We start from the raw sequence: 22,286 nt of genomic DNA, 5'->3' as shown, positions 1-22,286 counted from the left end.
AACCTTATCACACAAAACATAAACCGGCTACATACATCCATCTAGGCTACCCGAACCCTACCGTTGTACGGTGAAGATGACAGGTTTTGCTCCAAATTTGTTTTTTCCCCGTTGCTATTTTTTCTCCATATTGTCAGCAAAAGGTCGCGCAGGCCATATAAACTCTTTTTATGACACTGTTTTGAAAAGAGATTTGTATGTGATCGGGCCTCGAAACCATATGCTTGATGGCTCTATTCTTGCTGCCTGAAAACACGATAGCACGATCACTGAGTGAGGAAGAGTTTTAGGATGTATAAACAAGTCTTGCGGGAATGTGACGTTTGGTTTTTGTTAGTTTTCAGTTTTGCACATGTCCTGGACAATTTGAAAAGCCGATGGGTGAATGTTTATTGCATTTGATCAAACTGTTGTTTGAAAAACTATAGCCAATAAAAGATGGCGTGAAGCTAAACTTTACTAACAGTGTTGTTTAAACACTCCAAGTTGCAAACTTACCCACTATTCATGTTTATGACATTTGCATTATTTCTTTTACCCACCGGCTCCGCATCTGTTGCCCGTAAATTACTCTCCACATCCTGACCTTCCAGCGTAAAGTTAATTGGTTTGTAGAAACAATCTTATCCAGCCATTCTAGTCGATCGATCGAGCGCACTACCTTACTATGCATGGTTCCGATGAAATTAATAACTAATTAACTTCTACTTCAACATAATCCGAGTCCAGTTCAAACGCCCGCCCAGCATCTTAGCAGTTACGATCAAAGCAGCAACACGTCGAGTATCGTTCCGACTAATTTCACCGTGTGAATCATTCGCAGCTCTTTGAACTTATGCTAATTCATTTTGTGGAATGGAAAAGTCGAGAAGTGTCTAGGCCCCAGACAGCTTTGCGTTTCCACGAAACAAACACGTGCCATGCCGAGCTCAGCCTTCTGCCTAATGGTGGAAAGTGAAATTTTGTATTTCGAATTTATTAATTAAATAAACTATTCACGGCACGCACATTGGATGGTGGAAAATTTGACTACAAAACAAACCATACTTGGCATGAAGTCTGAGAGAGCATTTCATTACAGATTGGTGTTAACAAGATAACTTCGTAAAGTAGAAATTAAAATTTGTGGAATTAATTCTTTATCTATGATGTATTAACTGGTTTGCAGTTTTAACATTTATTTCAACAAAAATAAAACAGTTTTTTTGCACTTCTCAGTTCTATATTCTGTAAAGTTTTCAAATCCCTACACCAACATAAAGCAAAGTAACACAGCCGAAAGAACAGCAATAAATCGGCACTCAGAAGGTTTCTTAAGTTTATTTATGAATTCATTCTATTGATTACTACTGAAGAAACTTTTCCATGAGCAACCGTCTGGTGTGAAAGGTAGCGGCGCCGATCTCTACACGACAGCTCTGGGTATCAAATCCCATCCAGACCTTCCCGGGATGGAGTGCTTATTTGGCAACGTGGTAAAAATACATCTTGATATGGTCTGAGCGTTTTTAAGAAGCAAAAAAAAAGGATTAAGAAAATGTTTATTGACATTTTTTTTCTCTGTTGTTTGTGGAATATAAGCTTACAATATTACTGTTTTACATAATTTTGAAATATTTATGCAATGAATAAAAAATTATTTGTTTATAAAACATAGCAAAATATCATATTTTTCAAAGTTTAATTAATACGAACATAACAATAGGGTGCGATACACAATGTGTTGCGAACACTTCATGGAATTTCTGACAGATTTGTTTTACCTTTCACAGCAGACCGCGAAAGTCGGCACACTTCTGCACACTCCACATGTTGCCATTTTAATATGTGCCATAAAAATATCTTCATATTAAAACTTCTGGCGCTGCTGTTACACTCCTTACTTTGATTGTGCTGCACCCTTCAATTCGCAGGTTCGAAACTTTCCCCACACGCGCATACATTGCCAAGTGAAACTTTGTGCCAACCATATTAATTTGTTGCCGGTTGCAGGTTGTCGATTTGATTGCCCTCTTCTCTTTGTGAGGGTTAGCGTATTAATGTGCCCATTTTGGAGCAAGAGATGGAAACGCCGTATGGCCCGAAAGCGAGGTAGTTCGTACTGCAATCGTAATAAAACCACGCCACGCGTTCAACTTTCGGTAAATCTGTCTAGCAGACCGTAAACATAACTCATTTTTATGTCCCTTCGTCATCGATATGGATTTGAAAACGCATTGCCATATGGGCCGGGTGGCTTACAATTGAATGGCAGAGGGGAGCAGTACGAGGGCCAAAACTTTTCTCAATCCAATTGCGTGACAATCGTTCGCTGTCAAAAGGTTTCATTTGTGGGCAGAGTTTGGAGAGAAGTTCACATATTGGGTGAAATACAACCGGTGAAATACTTTTCCGAAACAATTTCATTTATTGCTTTCCCGTGTGGCTAACTTTTGCGACATTTGTTCGCAAAAGGTGAAATATTATATATTTATATTTAAATGTGATTTTCGTCAAAAATGCATTTATTTCATACATCACAACTGTGTTAATACACCTTTTCTTTTGCCTGTGGCCCAGTTTTTATTTGGGGCGACACGTGATTGAAACACAAAGTTTCAAAAAAATCTTTAACATTTCGAAGAAATAAAAAAACATCAAGTCTCATAAAAACCCATCAATCAAGCAATATGATTATTCATCTGCAGCACATTTTTCTCTCCAATCTCCATCAATCGCCAATCGATCGAAGTCAAACTACAAACTGAAGCAAAAACACCTTTTCTTTAAAAACGAATAATGATGGATGATTGATGTCGTGTGTGTGTGTGAGCGTGTTTTTTGTGTTTTAAAAGAAATTATACATGCAAAGATCATCTATTTGATGGGAAAATATATTTAGACCAAACAATATTATATCGTTTCTCAATAAATTTTATAAAAAAATTAAATAAGAAATATTTAAAAAATAACTTCTCTTACCTACAATAACGTTAACAACCTTCCGAAGAGAAGCTTAAACTTGTGAGGAATCTTGTCATCTGTCGGCAACACGTATGCAAGTTAACTAATCTTTTAATCCCATAAACTATAATATTTTTTTATCTAAAAATCCCCCACTTCCAATTAGCAAGGATTAGTAAATTTTGCAGATATCGCTTCATATGTTGGCTGATGGATTTTCAGCCTTGAGCCGCTTGCTAATCTCGTCATCAGGATAAATTTCCCATCCATAGTTGATCGATCGATTTCTGAGAGAACATTCACACACGGTATTACTTCCATGTTTAACGTTTCCAATTTGTTGCTGCAATGCCGTAGATTATTTACCTCTTTAAAAAGATTTGCGTTGATTGTGTTTTGCTATTCTTAAATTTAAAAAAGAATCAATACCGAACAATCTGTACGGTTTTCGTGTACTGTTTCTTTTGCACGTATAAAGCAAAATCTCATTTCCGTGCTTCCTTAGAAAATACAAATTTATCACACACCTTCCCTTTCTGTCGGTACGTGTGCACTTGGCTGTGAAAAATGACTACGATCGAAAGAGAAATGAAACAGAGCCGGTTGCAATCCGTTTCGAACGAATCAACTCAGATTTCGCGTCTCACCCTTTTTGTTTTCCCTCTAGATGGGGAGTTTGTGGAATTTTTCTTGCTCGTCGGAATTCAATCAATGTTTCACTTAATGGCTGATAACTCGTACCTTTCCACTCGAGGCATTACTTCACCCAGGCTGGTATTTTTTTTTTCAAACCACATCCGGTTGAGGTGAGGAAAAAAGCAAGCCTGCCGGGTTCGGAACGTTTAGCAAAAGTGGCCGGAAAAAGGTGCTTAGGTACACGCAATTGATCGGGAACATTTTCCACGCTTCGCTGGCACCGTCAGTTAACGCAGCTCGTTTCACCTTTTAGGGCTTTAACCAGCTTAATGGTAGAATCGCTACACAGGGAAGAAGTAAAAAAAACTGTTCTAAAAGAAGGAAAAATCTATCAAGAACGATTCGAGTGATCGGTTGATATATTTGATGGAAAAGTGCTCTCGATTTCACCTGTTAAATGGCGTTACGAAGGTGGAATGTGTCAGTTTGATGTATCGAGCGTACACCGGGTTGACAGGTTCGATTTAGACAGGATGCTTTTGCTTCTTCTTGACACAATTTTCGAGGATAGCCCGTAGAAGAAATTACGTACGACGACAAATGCCTAGGTTGGTTACTTCTATCTTCAATCTCAAAGATAATTCATTGAGCATGTTCGACAATTTAACAGTTTTCTGCGCATTATCAGTCGAAATCCCTAAGGAACATTGTTGGTGTCAGAATGAATATTTTGCTATATTTTTCATGATGTCCAGCAACTAATCCTAATATACTTTATATGATATCATCATCACCATCACTTATAGTAATATATTACATATTAAATTTATTTCCGTTCAACGTGCTCAAACAGCACTCTACAGGAATTACAATTGCTCTTTTATTTTTCTTTCGTGATACCATCTGCATAGGCATTTCAGTGGGTGCTAACTTTCTACCAAGATTTAAATTTCACCTTATCTGATAAATGTTTAAACGGCTATCGATCCACGTCTAAGAAACTTACCAAACACGTGGCAAAGCGATTTCTTCTTCGCAAGATCTCATGTGATACGGTCGTTTGATATTCCAATCGAAGGAATTTCGGGCACGTTTCCACTTGAAAGGGATCGGCCGGATTCGAAATCTTCGTCCCTTTACGACTCCAAAATGGGAGCAGATTACGTTGATAAAAATAAATACCATATCGTTAGGAGACTTCTAATACTGTGAAGTATCGAGCGCATCTGTAGCGTAGCGAGAGGTCGCAAAATCGCCATCTGTCAGTAGCTACCGTCCACTTCCTTTATGGACACGTATGCCAACCATTTGTGGTGTGACAAGACATTGGCATATTTATGAGCGGCCATAAAAATAAATTGAATGCTACCATTTCTCCAACCACCTAGGATGTTATGGGAATGTCGAACTCTATAGCTTAAAGTCGGTGGTTAACGTGTGACTAAGATGATCATTCTCAACAGCTTGTCATTTGCAGAACCGTTGGACATCTTGACACTATTCAGCGTAATAAATACGCATTAATTTTCAACTTCAATGATCGTTCGCCAATGATGGTCACGTTTGTGGCGAGAGTTCGGAAAGTTTGATGCATATAAGACAGCTTAAAAACTGTTGCGAAATGAAAGCTTTACCTTTTTAGGATTTATTTTCGTTTTGTATTTCGTTATTGTTTGAGACTGATCTTTCCAACTGTGAAGTTTGTATTTATTGTAAACAATTTCTTCGTGGGTCGTAAAAATTATCTTGCAAACAAGTTTATTTTTAAACCGAATCGTATTAAACAAAAAAGCTCAATTTTCTTGATATGTTTGCATATACTTGTTGCTATCACTTCATCTTTTAAGCATCCTGAAAGCATGTACATGTTTTCCTTCCCATCAGCTTTTTTTTACAATAACATCTAACGATGTCATTCACTTGTTGACAACAACATTTAAAATGTTCAACGCTTCACACAAAACGTTTGAGCGCTGCTGCAGTTGCAGAAGTGATTTAGAATGATCTTATTATTTCACCGTGATTTTTTTTGTCACCGAATCGAAACAGACAAGACCCGCAGGCGGGTGGCACAATCAGCATCTCAATGCTTTGAAAGTAAAATTTAACTTTATTGAAGTAATTACCTGTTTACAACCGTCGGAGCGCTTCATGTCACCATGGGAATGTTTTTTTTTTTTCGAAAACTTCGTCGGATTTACCGAGATACCTAAAAGTCGTTCCATGATATTCACATTGAAAACAACACTAAAAGGAAGCAAAAAAAAAAGAAAAATTGTTGGAAAAATCCGGTCCAAGGTGCTACAGTCGATGAAGAAAATTAACTCACGACTGAAATTCAAACAAACAAACTGCTCTTAAGGTGTTTCCTGGAGGTACAGGGGAAATATCTCAACATCTTGTTAGTGCTGTTGTTTGCTGCTCGACCGAACGTTCGCCCGATGCCTTTGCTCTATGCGCCACCCGAGCTCATTACGTGCGGCAATAGCTGCTTTTATGGTGCTTCACGGTCGTAAATCCCCCCGAGGATAAGCACAGGAAGGTTCATCTTTAAGTAACCGTAAGTCGGTACGAAACTTACTATCTTGGTCACATTTTGGGCAAAAAGTGTTTCCCGCAATCGCTCGTTTGCATCCGAGGGCAACTGAGGGCGTTGAGGTTAATTTGAGCTAGCTTAAATGATGCGATGTACTCAAAGGAATTTAAATTGCATCAATTTTAATGGTAAGAAGCCAAATACGGGACGGGAATCAAATCCGTAGACAAAACCATCGACTCATAAATTAGTCGTCCATAAAGTTTTCCACTCCTCCTAACAGGTACACAGCGTGAATCCCTGCGTTGCTAAATTAATGTCCACCAGGATACGTTATCGTAGGATCGTAAAAAAAACCCCAAAGTGTATAGGTTCTAAAACCAGGAAACTGGGAAGGAAATAACTTCCCAGAACATTGTGAGGCCAATTTTTGGTAAAGGTGAATAAATATTTGGCCATCTATGAGCTAAGATCCGAAACCATCCCACCAGTACGGGTCGCACGGTAGTTAATATATCTTTATGGCAATAAACCGAAAACACCCGCTGTGCAAAGATTACCTTCGCCGGGTTTTTGTCGCATAGAAAGCATACCGATAGATGGTGGCGGAGAGATGGACGCTGGAGAAGAATTTTTCTTCCTATTCGGTCACTGGACGCTGGTTCTCTAACAAGCTTCAATACCTTTACTACTATCCGGTGAAATATGGTTGATCTTGTGGATCAAAAGGAAAGGAAGAATGCATAAAGCTTCCAAAAAATCCCAAAGTCAACGTTTTGGATCCATTTCCTTAAAAAAAAAGTAAGCACAAGCTAGGATGAGGTTAGAGTGCTAGATTTTTCGAATACCGTCGTGCGACATTCCTAGCGGGTGGGACAATGAAAAATGAAACCATAATTTTATGGCACCACTTTCATCGCTACCTGCTTTTCAAATACATACTTTCCGGCCTTCAACCTTGCAACCCTCCATGTGAAGGCAACTGTGAGCATAATTTTAAACGAGGGATTCTATGTTGACCTTCATACTGTGGCTCGCATCTATCTCTCCTTCGATGCAGATTATCTTCTTGCACAATATCCAGAAGATAGAGTGCGAGTTTATGAAGCGGTAAATAATTAAAATACATCCAGCAAGCTCATTTGTCACGTTCGGCGAAGTGTAACCGGTCGAAGTGTATCCTTCCGGCGAGGACAAGCGGCCGATTCCTTCCACTGGGTTTTGGGACGACGCTGTATCAGCTAGTTTTAGGAATGAATGGATGATGGGTTTATAAAATGAAGATGCATATCTTTTCCGGATCGAAGGTGGTCGCAGTGGTATGGAATGGGAGAGGCGGGAAGTTGGATTCCATTGGATTAGGATCACGCGAAAACGATTTATAAGAAGCGGGTAGGCAGAAGGTATTTTAAGAGGTATAAATTTGAATTTAACCTTGTTGGCAGAATGATGATAAGAATTTTGTAGATTATTTGCTCTCCAAGATCTCAACACAAGGTTTTATGCCTTTCTTACATTTCCTATCATTTAAGCGGCGAGTTTGTTTCTTATGGGATATTATGCAATCTCTACTATCTTGTAGAAATTGTACATGTTGTGTGAAACTTTTTGGTTCGAATTATAAAGATAATACTGGTTTTAGTAGCTTTGGTTTTAGGAAGTAATTTAAGTCTTTTTGCTGATTTAACGATTTCTCTTAAGCAGTAGCTTGTGATAGGATTTACGTAATTTAATCTTACGATCTAAAATGTTTTCTCCCGGTGAGTCCCCACTCTAAGAATTTTTAGATTGTTTATTAGATTTGATTGTTGATTGGTCGACAGTAACATTTTGCAGTCATTTGATCTACAACGTGCTTGTAGATTCCGCAATGTAGGTGTTCTGTTGAATGATAATTCAAATTTTCAAGGACATACTTACAAGCAAACTCAAAATGGATTTCGGTATAATTCGCTAAAAACAAAATAATTAAGCAACCCTGAATACATAACAACTCTGTTTGTTTACGTACACCGTAACAGAGTTTGGTTAGGTTTTATTGCATCCATTTATTTAGGGCTGCATTAGATGTATCGAAAAACTCAAAGCACTGTTTATTGTCAAATTATTCATAAGAGGGCATTTGAAATTTTCACAAAAAGAGCCTCATTTAGAAGTTATGCGACCAACGAGTCAATATCTGCAATCACACTCAGTTTTAAATTATAATCATAATCAGTAATTTTAATTAACCTTTCTTAAGGTTTAGCAAAATTCTTCGCTGATACCGAACGGGACTTTTCTACCGCGTGGTTTTTTTTTCGGACCCCTACAAAGAGTATGATATTATTTATACAAGGAAATTTATACAGCCAAATGTTTGACTGTTTCAACAAAAAGGTACAAAAATATGCCTCTTTTTCCTGTCTTACCTTACTGACATTTACAGATTTGTAATTTGGGAGAGGTTATGCATTACCTGCGTACTTTGAGTACTTTGCACTAAAAGTACAAATTAATTATACATTATCTCAAATTGTAACTAACGCATATAGCATTTTTAAATAAATATATAAAGATTTTGTTGATTCTAGACAAAAAAATTGAGATTATTAAACTTTACAAAATCTTTAAAGTTAAACCAACCTAAAACAAAATCGAAAAAAACACCAAACAAACAATGGTTTTATGGAGAACGTTCAATTACATTACGTGTATTAGTGTTGCGCAAAAATTATGAAGCTTGCGTTTCATTTCCTCGCGTAGGTTACCAGCATACGAGTTACCGAATCTACCGAAAATAGCAACGGATCATAATTTTACATTGCTGGCATTTGTCTCCAAAAACAGAAAGCATTTCATACTCCTTTTTTCACAAGTACCAAAGTTTCCCCGTCCCAAAAGCGACACGTACAATTGCAATTTTCTTCCATACAAGGAAAACTACCTTGCCCGGTACCGAAACGTACCGAACGGTGGAAAATGCCGGTTTGTAGCGAAACGAGTAGTGTAGATCGCAACCGTGAAAGTATTTCGGAAGCCGGTTTGAAACAGGTCGACGGGCGACGATGTAATTTATGGAAAACTAACGCTATAATTCAGCAGGCAAACACAAACTTTATTGAAATGGGACAAGAATTTTGCAGCTCACTCTCACTTCGGGTGCATACGGGTACGGTTTTCGGTACCGATTTTACCGCTCATACGAGTACAGCAGTGAAATACCCTGAGCAAGTAAGCATCCGGCAGCGATGCGTGCGATACTTTTGAAGTGTGTTTCGTTTCCTTGCAACGTCGAGAATTTTTTTTTGCAGCTAAACGTACATGCAAGAATCTAGTGCTGGGACCTCGCCTTCAAGGTGGAAACTGTGTCGAAAAGCGGAAAAATATATATATTTCAAATCAAGAAACTCTCTCTGGAAAAAAGAGGCACATCCCTCACGGGATCCGGCGACGTAGTTGGTTTTTGACTGTTTTTGGCCTGCCACGAAGGTCTTGTCGCATGTACAGTGAATTTTGCTATTTTTTCTTCTTTCCCTGAGCAAATGTACTTTCACCCGGGTACCGCTTGTTCAGCTGAGCAAACACTCAAAGGCAGTGGGAAAACTCAAAGTCAACCTTCTGGCAAAACTACTCCTTTGTAGCAGGTTCATGTTGCGGGCTTTAGCCGGAAACAGGGCACCGAAAAGGAACTGGCTGCCATTTGGATCATTTCCACTCGTCTAATGTGGTGCCAGAGTCTAACAGAACACTTTAACAGACCTACCACGCCTATCTGGTGTGGCCACACTACACGAACTTTCGGTACGAAACGAACAAAAGATACAGTGCAAAAGGGAAAGGTTTCATGTATTTATCTTCGTTGCAGTGCAACACCGACACTGCAGCTTTCGTTTGCAGAAGGATCTGTCCCGGAGTTAAAAGACACCTTCTGTACAAACACCGAAATGAACCGGTGTATCGCATGTGTATGTGCCGGGCCAGTTTATTAGCGGTTTATATTAAAAGGTGAAAATGGCATCATCGCTGGCAAACACGGGACATCAAATGAGGGGTATTATTATTTGGCGTAAGTGTGAGTACTTTGTTTGAATGAATTAGACGCTAAAAGGATTATTCTGAAAGTATGTGCGAGAAGGTGTCTAGTGTGAAGGATTTTTGTCGAGAATATTCCCTAGACTTCTTCATTCTTTCATGTTACGCTATTTGTCTTTAACTTAGTCTGGGATGGGCAGGTCGAAAAGTGAAGTCAAAAAAGCACAACTGCGTCATTTTTTTCGTGCACACCGCAAGGTCGATGTTTTTCTCTTAATTCTTGCGTGAACTAGATCAGATTATTTTAGGCATTTCATTTGTACAGTAAACTAGATAAATGTTAGGTTATTTAGTTATTACCGTTTTATATCTTTATGTTTATTTATTTTTTAAAATATTTTTTGGACAACGTTGAGCTTCTCAACCGTATTGTTAATTTTAAAATAAAGCTCTTTTTTCCAATTTTTAATTTACTAGTCATCCTTCGTATTATTGATTGATATATTGATTATGTTGAAAGTTATAAGGTAAAAAAGTCAATTCTTTTGTTTAATAAAAAAAAAGAAAAAAGCACATTTCTTGCCAAAATACAACGAAAATTACGTTTTGATAAATTTAACCAAAACGCGAAAAGGAAAAAATACAAGCTGCCTCAACGGATCAGCTACATTGTAAAGAAAAAAATATTAGGCTGCGTATAAACTGAACGAATCTTGTTTGAGTTATGATGTCCAGCTACTTTGAAAACATGATTTCGAGCTAATCGTGTTTAAAGTTTCGAATTTTCGCTCGGAACGCAGCGACACTGCGTCGCTTTTCTGCCTGTAACTTTATAACAAAGTGTCTCATGGACCTCGGATGAAGTTCGCGCTAAAGTAGATTATCCAAAGAATATTTTAAGTTAAATTAACAATTTCTTCAAATTTACAAGGACTTGTAATTCACGTTCAAATTTTCAACGTTTTAACTGTCACAAAGAAATGATGCACAAAGAAATGATGACCTTTAATGTTACGAAGTGGCTATTGAAAAAAAAATAAACACAGTCTGTCTGCACACTAAACCTACAAATCAATTATCTGTATCCTTTAACAGGGTTTAAGAAGAGGTTATTATTTACCACTACCATGAATATCAATACAGTACGTAATCAAAAATTCATAAGAACAAAACGAACCCAGCTCATGCAACCAGCAAAACCTCAATAAGCTGCAATTTTTCAAAATGAAACGACCATAATTGACACTTTTCAAGTACACGTGCACATGCGATTTATTCATTAGTACTGGCAAATAGACGTTTTTTTCTCACAAACTTCAATTAATGAAATATGTATCGTTCGTGATGCAGTAATTGATTAAAGAGAGTGATTTTGTCATTACTTACGACTTGTTAAGGTAGGGTGTTTCTTTTGCATAGTTTTTATTTAGAGTGAGCTGCTATTAATAATTGGTATTAAACTGTTCTAGAATGTTCAACAAATTATTTTGTAGATTTTTCAAATTTCTGCACATGGTCATTTTTCTTCGTAAAACAAACATTCCCTGTCCCGGCATTATGGTTTCATGCTCTTCAAACCAACGCAAGAAAATGCTTCAACCATCCTTTGTGAGGTAGAAATTAAATTAATCCCGTAAAACGTCCACCATTTCTGACGGATCATTTATTTTAAGTGAAAAATGATTGTCGGACGAATGTGTTGTATTATTTATTAGCATCCATGGCAAAAGGTTACCAGCGTCCGGTAGCTTGGCTAGCAAAGCAGACCAAACTAAACCGGGCACCACATGTCCATCCATCTTCCAGCACAGGGCTAGGCAAACCGTTTCAGTGGCAACACCGTCTTACAGATGCACACGCAATGTTTTATGCACCGCGTGCGCTAAATATGCCAAGTCTCTTTCCCTCATTCTGCGTGGCTGCTGATGGGAAGATAATACCCATCAGCTGCGATAACAGATTCATGGCGATGTTTGCTGGTAGTTACGTTTGCGCATTGTTGGGCGAGATACTAGGCGAGCTGAAGCCACAAACGAAATCGTTAGTGACACTGCGCATCAACCAGGTTGGAACCATTCGCAAACGACCACCGGATGGGTATAAACACCATCGAAATCGACCGCACGTAAATACGATTGCGTACCCACCAAGCTTCCCATCGATGTGACACCACATCGCTAGCTAGGAATCGTTCCATCAGCCACACCTCTAACTAATAAACCGCAAACTCCCCCATTTAGTAGCATAAGCTCCCTGACATGCACACACACACACACGTTTACGAACGCGCCACGACAGTGGTAGTGCGAAACCGCCGACTGCTGGCTTTTGCGTGATCGATGTACTGATACAATTTTCCTCTCCATCTGCCCATTGTGGCGCGTTCCAATTACAGATATCACCAGCGGTGGCATTCAGCATCATCAGCCCTTCGATGGATATAAATCATTCCTCGATACCAGTACGGCCCATCTGCGGGCGTACGTGGCGTCCGGCTCGGTTGCGTCCGCATCCTCCAGCCAATTCGGTGGCTCACATCACAGCCAGCAGCCACAGTCGGGACAAGGCCAGAGCTCACAAAGCAAATGGGAGGAACCGTACTTCGACGACACGACGCCGACCAATGTGACCGGGCTCGTTGGCAAATCCGCTTATCTGAGCTGTCGGGTGAAGAATCTCGGCAACAAAACGGTAAGATGCAACCCTACATGTCTACTCAACATGTTCCTGCCTTTGCATAGATACACCTCGCTCATGAAACATGTGTTGTATGCATTTTGCACCTCCCTTAAAAATTGTTTCCCTTCTAACATTTACTTGAAATGCAATCTCAGAGGAAAGTTAGCTAACCGGGCTTAGTAAATAGAATTACAAAGGACACGCTGAAAGAAAGGATTACACTGTCACTCACTTGCATAGCTTTTGGGTTTAGAAGTGTGCTAGTGAAGGAACCTACTGTCGGTCTACAATTCAATGTCTTTTTGGGTGAGTTGCATGCCATACCATTCACTTTGTAGCTACTCTGGTGGTTTAATGCTAAGCTTCATAATTTGGTAAACGTGATATAATGTCACATCTCTCTCATTACAATGGCATACACTAACATAATGTCTCTTTCTCACTCGTGTGATTGAAAGGCAAATAAAGTTGTAGAAATGCAACTGAATTTCAATATTCGAATTTTAATATTCTTTCGTAGTACATGGATTCCAAATCACTGTCACTATTATCAATTTTCCGACTGTCATTGTCCATGTGGTCGTGTGGTAATAGTAACTTGTGTACCTTGTGAAAAATGTTTTTTCGGAATGCTTTCTTTCGATCCGTCACAGGGAACCTTTTCCCGTGTGTACTTGACCGTTGTGGATTGTCCTTTTATGGTAATAAAAATAAATCAAAATAAAAATGCTTTACACTCCTCACGATGCTTTTCTGTAATGTCTACTACAAAATAAAATCATGATGTACGATTTTTTTTAAATTTCAAACATATTTAGGCTGACTCCCTGGTAACCTACCGTAAAACCGTAAGCGATTTTGATGGCTTCGGTAGCAGGTCTATACCGTGAAGTTGTGGCAGTGCCGAATTAAACACTTTTTGTTTGTTTGTTAAAAAAACGTTTTTCTTGGGACACAATTTCTCCGTGGGCTCGATTGTAACGTTTTGTCACTCTCTGACGAACTCTTTCGACATACGAAGAAATTCGCCACAAAGTCGAACAATATTCCATTTTTAAAATCAAATGGTGTTGGCGGGCTGCATTTCAGGATGCATTGATATAATAATAAATGTAGTAAAACTCTTTTTTCCGGCTTGTTTCGTACTCGACGTATTGAAGTTTATTATTGAAAGATGAATGTTAATATAGTTTTAAGGCAATATCTGTGTGCAAATATTTTGAAAAATGTTACCGTAATAAATAAACATGAAACGAATCAATTTGTTTCTCTTGTAACATACAATAACAGCACCAACTGACCAATAACTACGATTGAGCAAACAATTTTTCCGCTAAAATTTAACCTTCATTTCAATGACAACATACACGGGTATGTAATAACATTTGATAAAATAGAACAATTGGCTTGAAACATTGAAACTACTTTCGTGGGCCGCATAAAACAACGTCACCAGCCGCATTCGCCCCAGGGATCCCAGGATGCTCATCCATAGTCTACAGAATTCCACAATACCAATTGAACATTGTTTGGTGAAACTTATGTTCGAAACCAAGAAACATTCCTTTCACCATGTTTAATCTGCTGTATTTGATTTTTGTTGTTCGTACATTTGCTTCCTTTTCATATTTACCGTCGTTCTCCTCCACTTCATTATCCAATTCATCCCCCCGTGAATGATGAGTCTGGTTTTGACGTCGAGGCTATCCATAATTATTTAAATTATCCAACTTCAAACAACTTATGTACGATGCACGTGTGAACAACATTTTATTCCGATGACTCGCCAGAAAAGCCAAAATTTATGCAAACATTTCCACTTCCACCCGCGGAAAACATGCCACCGTTCGCAAGCTCATATACCGGCATCCTCAGGGGTTTTCTACGATTCGATTAATTTTTCGCACCACATCAACAATGCAAACGTATGCCGTAAAAAGGCTGTACCCGACGCGAACGATGAGTGCCGATAGCGGAAGCTACCGACCTCGGGAAAATAAACATTCATTAACGGAAAGACAAATTAATTTGCTTACGCTCCCATTTTTTGTTTTTTGGGCACGCAAACAAACGTTTGCGAAACATAAAAAAAATTGTGCACAACAATTGCTGACTTTTGAGCTCCATTAATTGCAAACATTACCCTGAAATAAGGGCACCAGCAACTGTTTCCCAAGGTAAGAGCCGAAAATAGGGTTGATCAAAGCTGTTCCAAAAAATTGGAGCTCCGAGTTTGGCGCTCGGGAAGGCAAATGGTTGCAGCAGTTCGTAAATTTTCATCCGTTGGCCATAATTAACAGGTCGCCCGCACCCGTCGATTACAATGGCCAAAGAGTTATGCCCGGCGCTGGGTCGTTTGGTTTTAACTACTTTTCTTCTATCTCGGTGCGTTTACCGGTGAAGCCGGCCCATCCGTTTTTGAAACTTATTTTATTTTTTGATGTACTGCCAAACTGGAGTGTCGTTTGGCTTATCAAATTTAAGACGCTGCTCACAACGAAACGCCTGGTAAAAGCGATCAAAATAAACGGTCCTTGGGACTGACTCTTAATTGCTTCTTTCTGTTGGACTGCCTTGAGGTACACAATAGCTTCAAGTGTTGTTGCTATTGCGGGCAACGAAAAAAGCTATGAAAATTATCATTTTTAAGTGGAATAAAATTTACGGCTGCAAAATTATGTTTTTCGAGTCGTGTCGATGAAGAAAAAGTGAGGCGTGGGATAAGTGTCGTAATTAATCTGAGACGTTTTATTCTCTTTAAGCACATTTGATAGATTGATTATGATGTTCGTAACATTATGATTATTGTAGGAAAGTACAATTATAGGAAAGTGAAATTTTGATTAGGCACAAATTATCCGAAATACCCGTCTGGACCTTTTGTTCGAAATGTTTTAACACAACATAAAAAGGATAATGAAATTTTATAAACACCTACATATTTTAAATAAATCCATAGTTAATCTATAGTTTCATAGTAAAATTTAACTCCATAATAAAAAAAAATTTTTTAAAAGGTATTGAAACGAATAATGCTAAAAATTTGTTTGGAAAACGTTAAAATGGACTTCAAAAAATATTTGGATATCCAAGCACTCTCCTCATCTGCAACAATCAAGTCGTTGAAAACAAGAACTTATCCCGTAACACACACAGGTTGACAGTGAAGATTGAGTTTAGAATAGATCCACGGAGCAACGTCCTTTGAAGTGTAAAAACAACGCGTGCCTAATCGTGTCCAGCTACTGGCAGCTGTTACCTCAAAAACTTCTCAAGATGAATGGGTACTTTTAGCGTTACTACACCATGCGGCCATTTCCAAACTTCACAGGACGGAAAGGTCGATAGTCGCCTTTTCCGAAACTTGTGCGCCATTGAAGATCATTCGAGAGGTTGCAAATTTAGTATTCATAGCAAATTGACGTTGGCAGCCGACGTGCATGCCGACCCTTTAAGATAGGCGCATGGGAAGCGATCATCCATAAAAAAGGCTACTCGAGATGGAAGGCTTTTCGGAGGAAAGCCATCGAGAAATTATTAAGCACATTAAATCCTGCCCAAACAAAGTTCCACTTTCAATAGGCACAAGACAGCAAAATAAAAAGGTCATCCCATCCCATGAGGTCGGGATACAACAAGAACGTAAAAACCATTATTTCTTTACCTCCTGGCACAGCCCTAATCCTTATTTTGAATAATCAAATTAAATATTTACTCTTGACGAACAATTTCTCATTTCATGCTGCTCGATACACACTGGTGTGACATTCCATCGTTTTTCACCGAAATGGAATATCCATTGTGACTGGGGAAATTCAGGTCTCGTGGATAAGACATCGGGACATCCATATACTCACCGTCGGAAGCTACACGTACACCTCCGACCAGCGGTTCCAGGCCACGCATCACAAAAACATCGACGACTGGACGCTGCAGATCAAGTGGGCACAGAAGCGGGACGCAGGTATTTACGAATGCCAAATATCGACCCAACCAGTGCGTAGCTTTTTCGTGACGTTGAGTGTTGTAGGTAAGTCGAATCTTGAATACATAATTTAGTTTAGACTTCTATAGGTCTTTAGAATTTTGTGGAAATTAATGATTTTATCTATGTATAATTCTAATCAATTGTTAAATAAAACAGAAGGTAACATTTTTTACCAATATTCAACAAAATTATAATAATAGGTAAATTAAAGCGAATTGAACATATTTTTATACAAGTAGTAAACTTGAAACTGTTGTGAGCTTTAGCTGGTTGTCTTTATAATAAAGTTGCCGGTTAAGTTTTGTCTGGAAGTCATGTAGAGAAAAATGCATAAACTTTAACTACTTCAAGTAAAAAATTATAGCACTTTCATCTCACTATTGTTTGCGAAATCAATTGATATGATAATAAATCATAAATAAATTTCGTCCTATCAAATATACAGTTCATTACTTGTTTTGGCTAAACAATTAAGAAAAAGGATCAGAGCTTCCAACGCATCTGCTTTCCATGACCAACACGGTGGAAAGCGATTGATTAAGAAACCTCACGGGTACCGTTTGCCTAACTAGAGCAAATTTTGGATGTCGAACATCGGCACTGCAATCGCGTAATCCGTCTTCGTTTGTGGCATGTGGCCTTGATTTGCATTTAGAATTACGCTTCCCACCGATGCTGGGGCCTGCCACAGCACCATCCACACAGACCGGAATATGTTGTAATTATGTCAATCAACCCGCTGCGTATACGTATAATCAAATAACATGTACGGGTGAGTTGGCTGGATCGGAATTGATTTGAATTCCATTATAACGTTCCACCAAGCGAAATGGATGTGAAATGTGATAGCTCTTTAGCATGCACCTTAGCCTCGGCAAACATTTTCACCATCCTGGTACAACGCAAGTTTGCAACATTCAATAATATTCCCCGAGGATGTACTAGAGATGCTTTTCCCTCCAGCCATGGTGATAGGTGCTTAAAATTGAACTAAAACTCATCTGACAATTAGTGAGTGCAAAGTATTACGGTAGCAGAATGGGTTAATTATTTACTCACACCCATTCTCATTATGCCTTTGAAAATCGTTCTCGCGGGAACAAATTTAAGCTATTGGCATAGTAATGGGTGAATACGGGTAGGAAACTGTCCATCACCACTACAATCCCGCGGGTAGGTTAATTTATTTCCATCAAACATGAATAATCAAGCATGCAAATGGATTAATATCGCTTTTGATTTTTACAGTCGGTTTTTGTTACACGAATTGTTATTCTGTTGATTATGCAATTCGTGTCATGTTGTAAGCACTTGAATTGATTAGAATGATATTTTGTGGTTAATGTATGTAAAATATTTCAAATAAAAAATTAAAATCATTGGGTAAAAGACCAGGCGCCTCCATAGATTTAAAAAACACCATGCGTCTCCATTGTCAAACTGTAAACATTATTGTTAAAAAAATATTGTTATGTCGCTTAGTTTCATTAAAAAATAGGATGTTTGAAAACTATCTGAAATAAAATAAAAACTGAAAAAATAGATAATTTATGTTTTCCTCTTAACAATATTCCTCTAGTCAATTATGTTCTTCTATTTATTGCTGAATTATTATTTTTATTAACCATTTTAATACTTTCTCTCTTTAATACTGCCTCTAATGCCTGCTAATTCTCTAAAATTGCTTTAACTTTTAAAATAACATAAATTGTTATATTTATATGAAAAAAGGGTCGTCTATCGATGTTTATTATTTTCCAATTTGACGCTTCTAGAAACTGTAGGGGAAATTTACCTCATTTTGCCAGTTTTTTTTTTCAGCCAAAGATGTGGCGAAAACTATTCGAATATTTCACTAAAATGAGAACTTTTCGTTCAAGGATACAGTTTCTTTTTTACATGCATCTTCATGTATCTTTTCTATCCTCTCATATTACTTGAATATAGAAAGTAATAAGCTACTATAAATGAAATGAATTTTGCTTTACTTTGAAGTTGCTTTAATACTACAATAAATAATGCAAATGCGGTCCAGTAAAAACATCATTTAACCGTGCTTGATAAACTAATTCTTACACTCTCCTATCGGAAGATACCATGAAAAGGGTTTATCGTTTCGTAACAATGTACACAATTATTTCAAGCAAAGAAAAAAAAACATATCGTTATTCAAACTTCTTCGAACTACTAGGCCATTCAACACTGCTCCATTCTAAAGATATCCGGGTGGTTCCATTCAACGATGCCAATGAAGTACTCACAATGACTCTTACCTTTTCAACACGACGTCGCTCACCATCGTCCGAAATAAATCGTTCAGTTCGTTCCTTCCTGCTGTTGGCCATTTTCCTGACGTCCATTCACTAGCGCACCAAGCCGGGAGTGGCGAAAATAAGCGTCCGGAAGGTGTAGAGTAATTTTCACACAAATGCGCTTCAAAGACTCCGGAAAGAGGAAGTCTCTTCGTTGCTCCAAAACTTTCCTCCACCGAACGAGAAGAAAAGCCTCCAATTTTACCCAGGGTCACGTTATTTATGCATCGAAGCATTCTTTAATTGGGCCACCGCCTCCGATGTTTAGTTCGGTTTTCATGGACTCCAGAGTGACTGAGGTTTTTCGGGCGGCTTTTAATGAGAAAACTCCTGCATCCGGTACTCTCGACAGTTGGTGGAGCTGGCGTGGTATAAGATAGAAGGTTGACTCTAATGTGCACACCGTTTTGAGGTCATAGATCGGCAGGTTTTGTTTTTTTTTTGTGTGTTTTGTTCGTCAAAAGAAGCGAAAAGTCTCATCAATCCCAATCCCACAAGTACCACAATTCAAGCGAAAAGTTTTCCGACGGTACGCCTTCAACGTGCGATCTATCTTGCGCTATGAATGCCGTACTTCCTCATTATCTACCGTCTGTTCTGTGGGTAAACGTTATACGAACCAAATAGCCGGAAACACAGACACACAAACACATACCCATACCCATACAAATGTACGCACTTCCTGTGTGTGAGGGGAGCATAGAGACGCACGTACGGTGTGTAGCTAATTATCGAAGGGCTAGAATCTTTCCGTTGGTACCGTTTGAAATATGGGTTTTGTGGTGTGTGAAAACTTTCACGACACGAGCTTTACGAAAGCAAAATAATGAGCATCAAAGTTGCGTTACTCTCGCATGTTTGTGCGCACCCCAACATCCGACCATAGTCACCGAGAAAATTGTAGGCTTTGGTTAACCAAAATTCCTCCCACACCATGGGAAAATGCCCTAAGCGCGATATGGTGAAGTATGAGAGAGAAAAAAATGTTACCACGTGGCTCATTACGTTTGTGTAACGGTTGACGAGTTTAATTGATGCAAAGAACCGTCAGCTGGCAAAAAGCGCAATTTTTAACACTTACAAATGGCCCCGGAAAGCGAAACACCCGGATGACTAGCCAACTCCGCTCCCTGAACCATTTAACATATCTGATGGATTTAGCCGGCAAACGATATGAGGATAATGTGGCATCAAAGTTGTTTTTTTTTTGCTTGCAAGCAAATATGCAGCTAAAATAAACGCAGATATGTCAACGCAATTAATCCACAGCCATACTCCTCAAACGTCCTTACACACGATCCATTACCCAAATACTTTAGCTGCACCTTATGGGTACACAAATTTGGAAACCATTTTCGAGAACCAATTTACCAGCATGCGTAATTTCTTAATCATTCTAATGACTTGATTACTTCGGTGCAGGCATGTGGATAATGAATGTTTTTTTTTTTCTCGTTCGCGTGTGTTTGTGTGAAAATAAACAGGGAAGCAATAACGTTACTTTTAATCACATTTTAGAGCTAATCCTCGTAATGGCAGAACATGGGAAACAGGCATCATAAAATGTACCATTAGGTTTTTTAGCGCATTTAAAACAGACCTCTCGATGTCATACAAGGTAAACATTTTATGTAACAATGTTGACGTAGGTAGCTTAAGGCTTAAAAAAAACCAAATGAATACGTAGTATAAACAAGCGAAATAGTAACTATTATTGCATTTCTGTGGAATTATTGTTCCGCTTTGTGATCCTTGTATTAATTAACCGCGCCTTTGCCAATCCGCTTCTCGGAGTTTAAAAAAAAATAAACAGTGTTCGAAATTATCCATTTATGTTTTTAACAAATTTTTTAACATATTTATTACCTATATACTTAAAAATTGTTTCGAAACTTCAAAACCTATAAATATTGAAAGATGAATTAGTAAAACAATATGATAGCTTTCTTTAGTTTACATTCCCTTAACAGTAACTAGTTTTTAATCTTGTTTAATCTTGTTTATGCTTCACACAAATAACACTTTTTTATTTAAGCAGAAAGTTTAAACCCTGTATTCATTGATGTTGTTTATTTATTATTAAACTAGGTGTGTTTAAAAAAAATGATATTGGGCTTTTTATTGTGGTTAAAAAAAATCTATTTTTAAAAGGCTCTTAATCAAATTCCACTTAAATACGTACCGTATAAAGTTCTTAACATGAAAAAGGAAAATAGAGAAAAAAAATCATCTTTGAATATGCATATCAATTGACACGTACCGAGCTAACTCCCGGGGCATTCCCGAGTATTTAGTGAAAAAGTTTATATCAAATGAACTCACGCAAAAATGAAAAGTTTTATCTGACCGGATTCTACCGTATTCCAACTCGCTGCCCACTGGGAAGAGAAATGAGGAGATCGGTTCGGTTTCGGTCTGCTGGTCAGGGAGCGAACCTACATCGAAATGAATCGTCCGTGTAGTCCCGGATCGCTGCAAACTCAATCTCATTAAAAACTTTCTTCCCCAAACCAAACCACTCCCCCGTCAAGCCGACGCAAGAACGTTCTTTCCCGATTTCATTCCTTTCGGTTTTGTGATGAAGCGTTTATTCTAATTTTTCCGACCGCTTTTCTCACCTACGAACTTTTCCTCCTCATGTTTTCATTCGTTTTCTTTCGTTTGTGTGAAACGAAAATTTCTTTGGAGATTTTTTTTTATTGCGTCTCGCCATGGAATGCAACGGGCGTGATCTTTACTTCATTTTTTGACACATTTGCACCACAAAAGGTTCGCTCCCACTCGTTAGGTTTCAATTTCGCCGGGAGAATTGAAATAATATGTAAATGTACCATGGTGGGTAGGGTAATGATTGTACGACAATTCGAAACTGTTTCTGAAATTATGGACACGGAGGAAACATAAAGTTAATTGATGTTACAAAGTTTAAACAATGTTCAACAAAGTTTTTGTAATGCAGTAAATAGAAAAACACTGTATATATTTTCTTTAAACCGTTTAATAACAAATTGCAAAATCTCTTTCTCACCAAATTCAAATTACATGTTGGAAAAAAGAAAAAAGTTAAATCAGCTCCATTGTTCTATATTATCGTTTTTTTCTTTTTTCATTTTGACATTTTTCTTTTGTCTGCTATAATAACTGCTATTATAATAGTTATTATAATATAATAACTGCA

At 38.1% G+C, this 22,286-nt stretch overlaps 1 protein-coding gene across 5 annotated transcripts in view; it reads left to right on the top strand.

Annotated features, from left to right (window-relative positions):
• Positions 1-22,286, top strand: part of LOC125769640 (hemicentin-2-like) — a 218,616-nt gene that overhangs the window by 177,478 nt on the left and 18,852 nt on the right. For all 5 annotated transcript variants that reach the window (XM_049438446.1, XM_049438444.1, XM_049438445.1 and 2 more), the window contains 2 exons: positions 12,525-12,820; positions 16,628-16,838. In XM_049438446.1, the coding sequence (XP_049294403.1) occupies positions 12,525-12,820; positions 16,628-16,838 (507 nt within the window). The remainder of the gene's footprint in view (positions 1-12,524; positions 12,821-16,627; positions 16,839-22,286) is intronic.

Source organism: Anopheles funestus, chromosome 3RL (genome assembly GCF_943734845.2).
Source record: "Anopheles funestus chromosome 3RL, idAnoFuneDA-416_04, whole genome shotgun sequence".
In the NCBI taxonomy this organism is placed as follows: Eukaryota; Metazoa; Arthropoda; class Insecta; order Diptera; family Culicidae; genus Anopheles; species Anopheles funestus.
The sequence above is the reverse complement of the archived record's forward strand: the minus strand, read 5'-3'. Positions and strand labels throughout refer to the sequence as shown.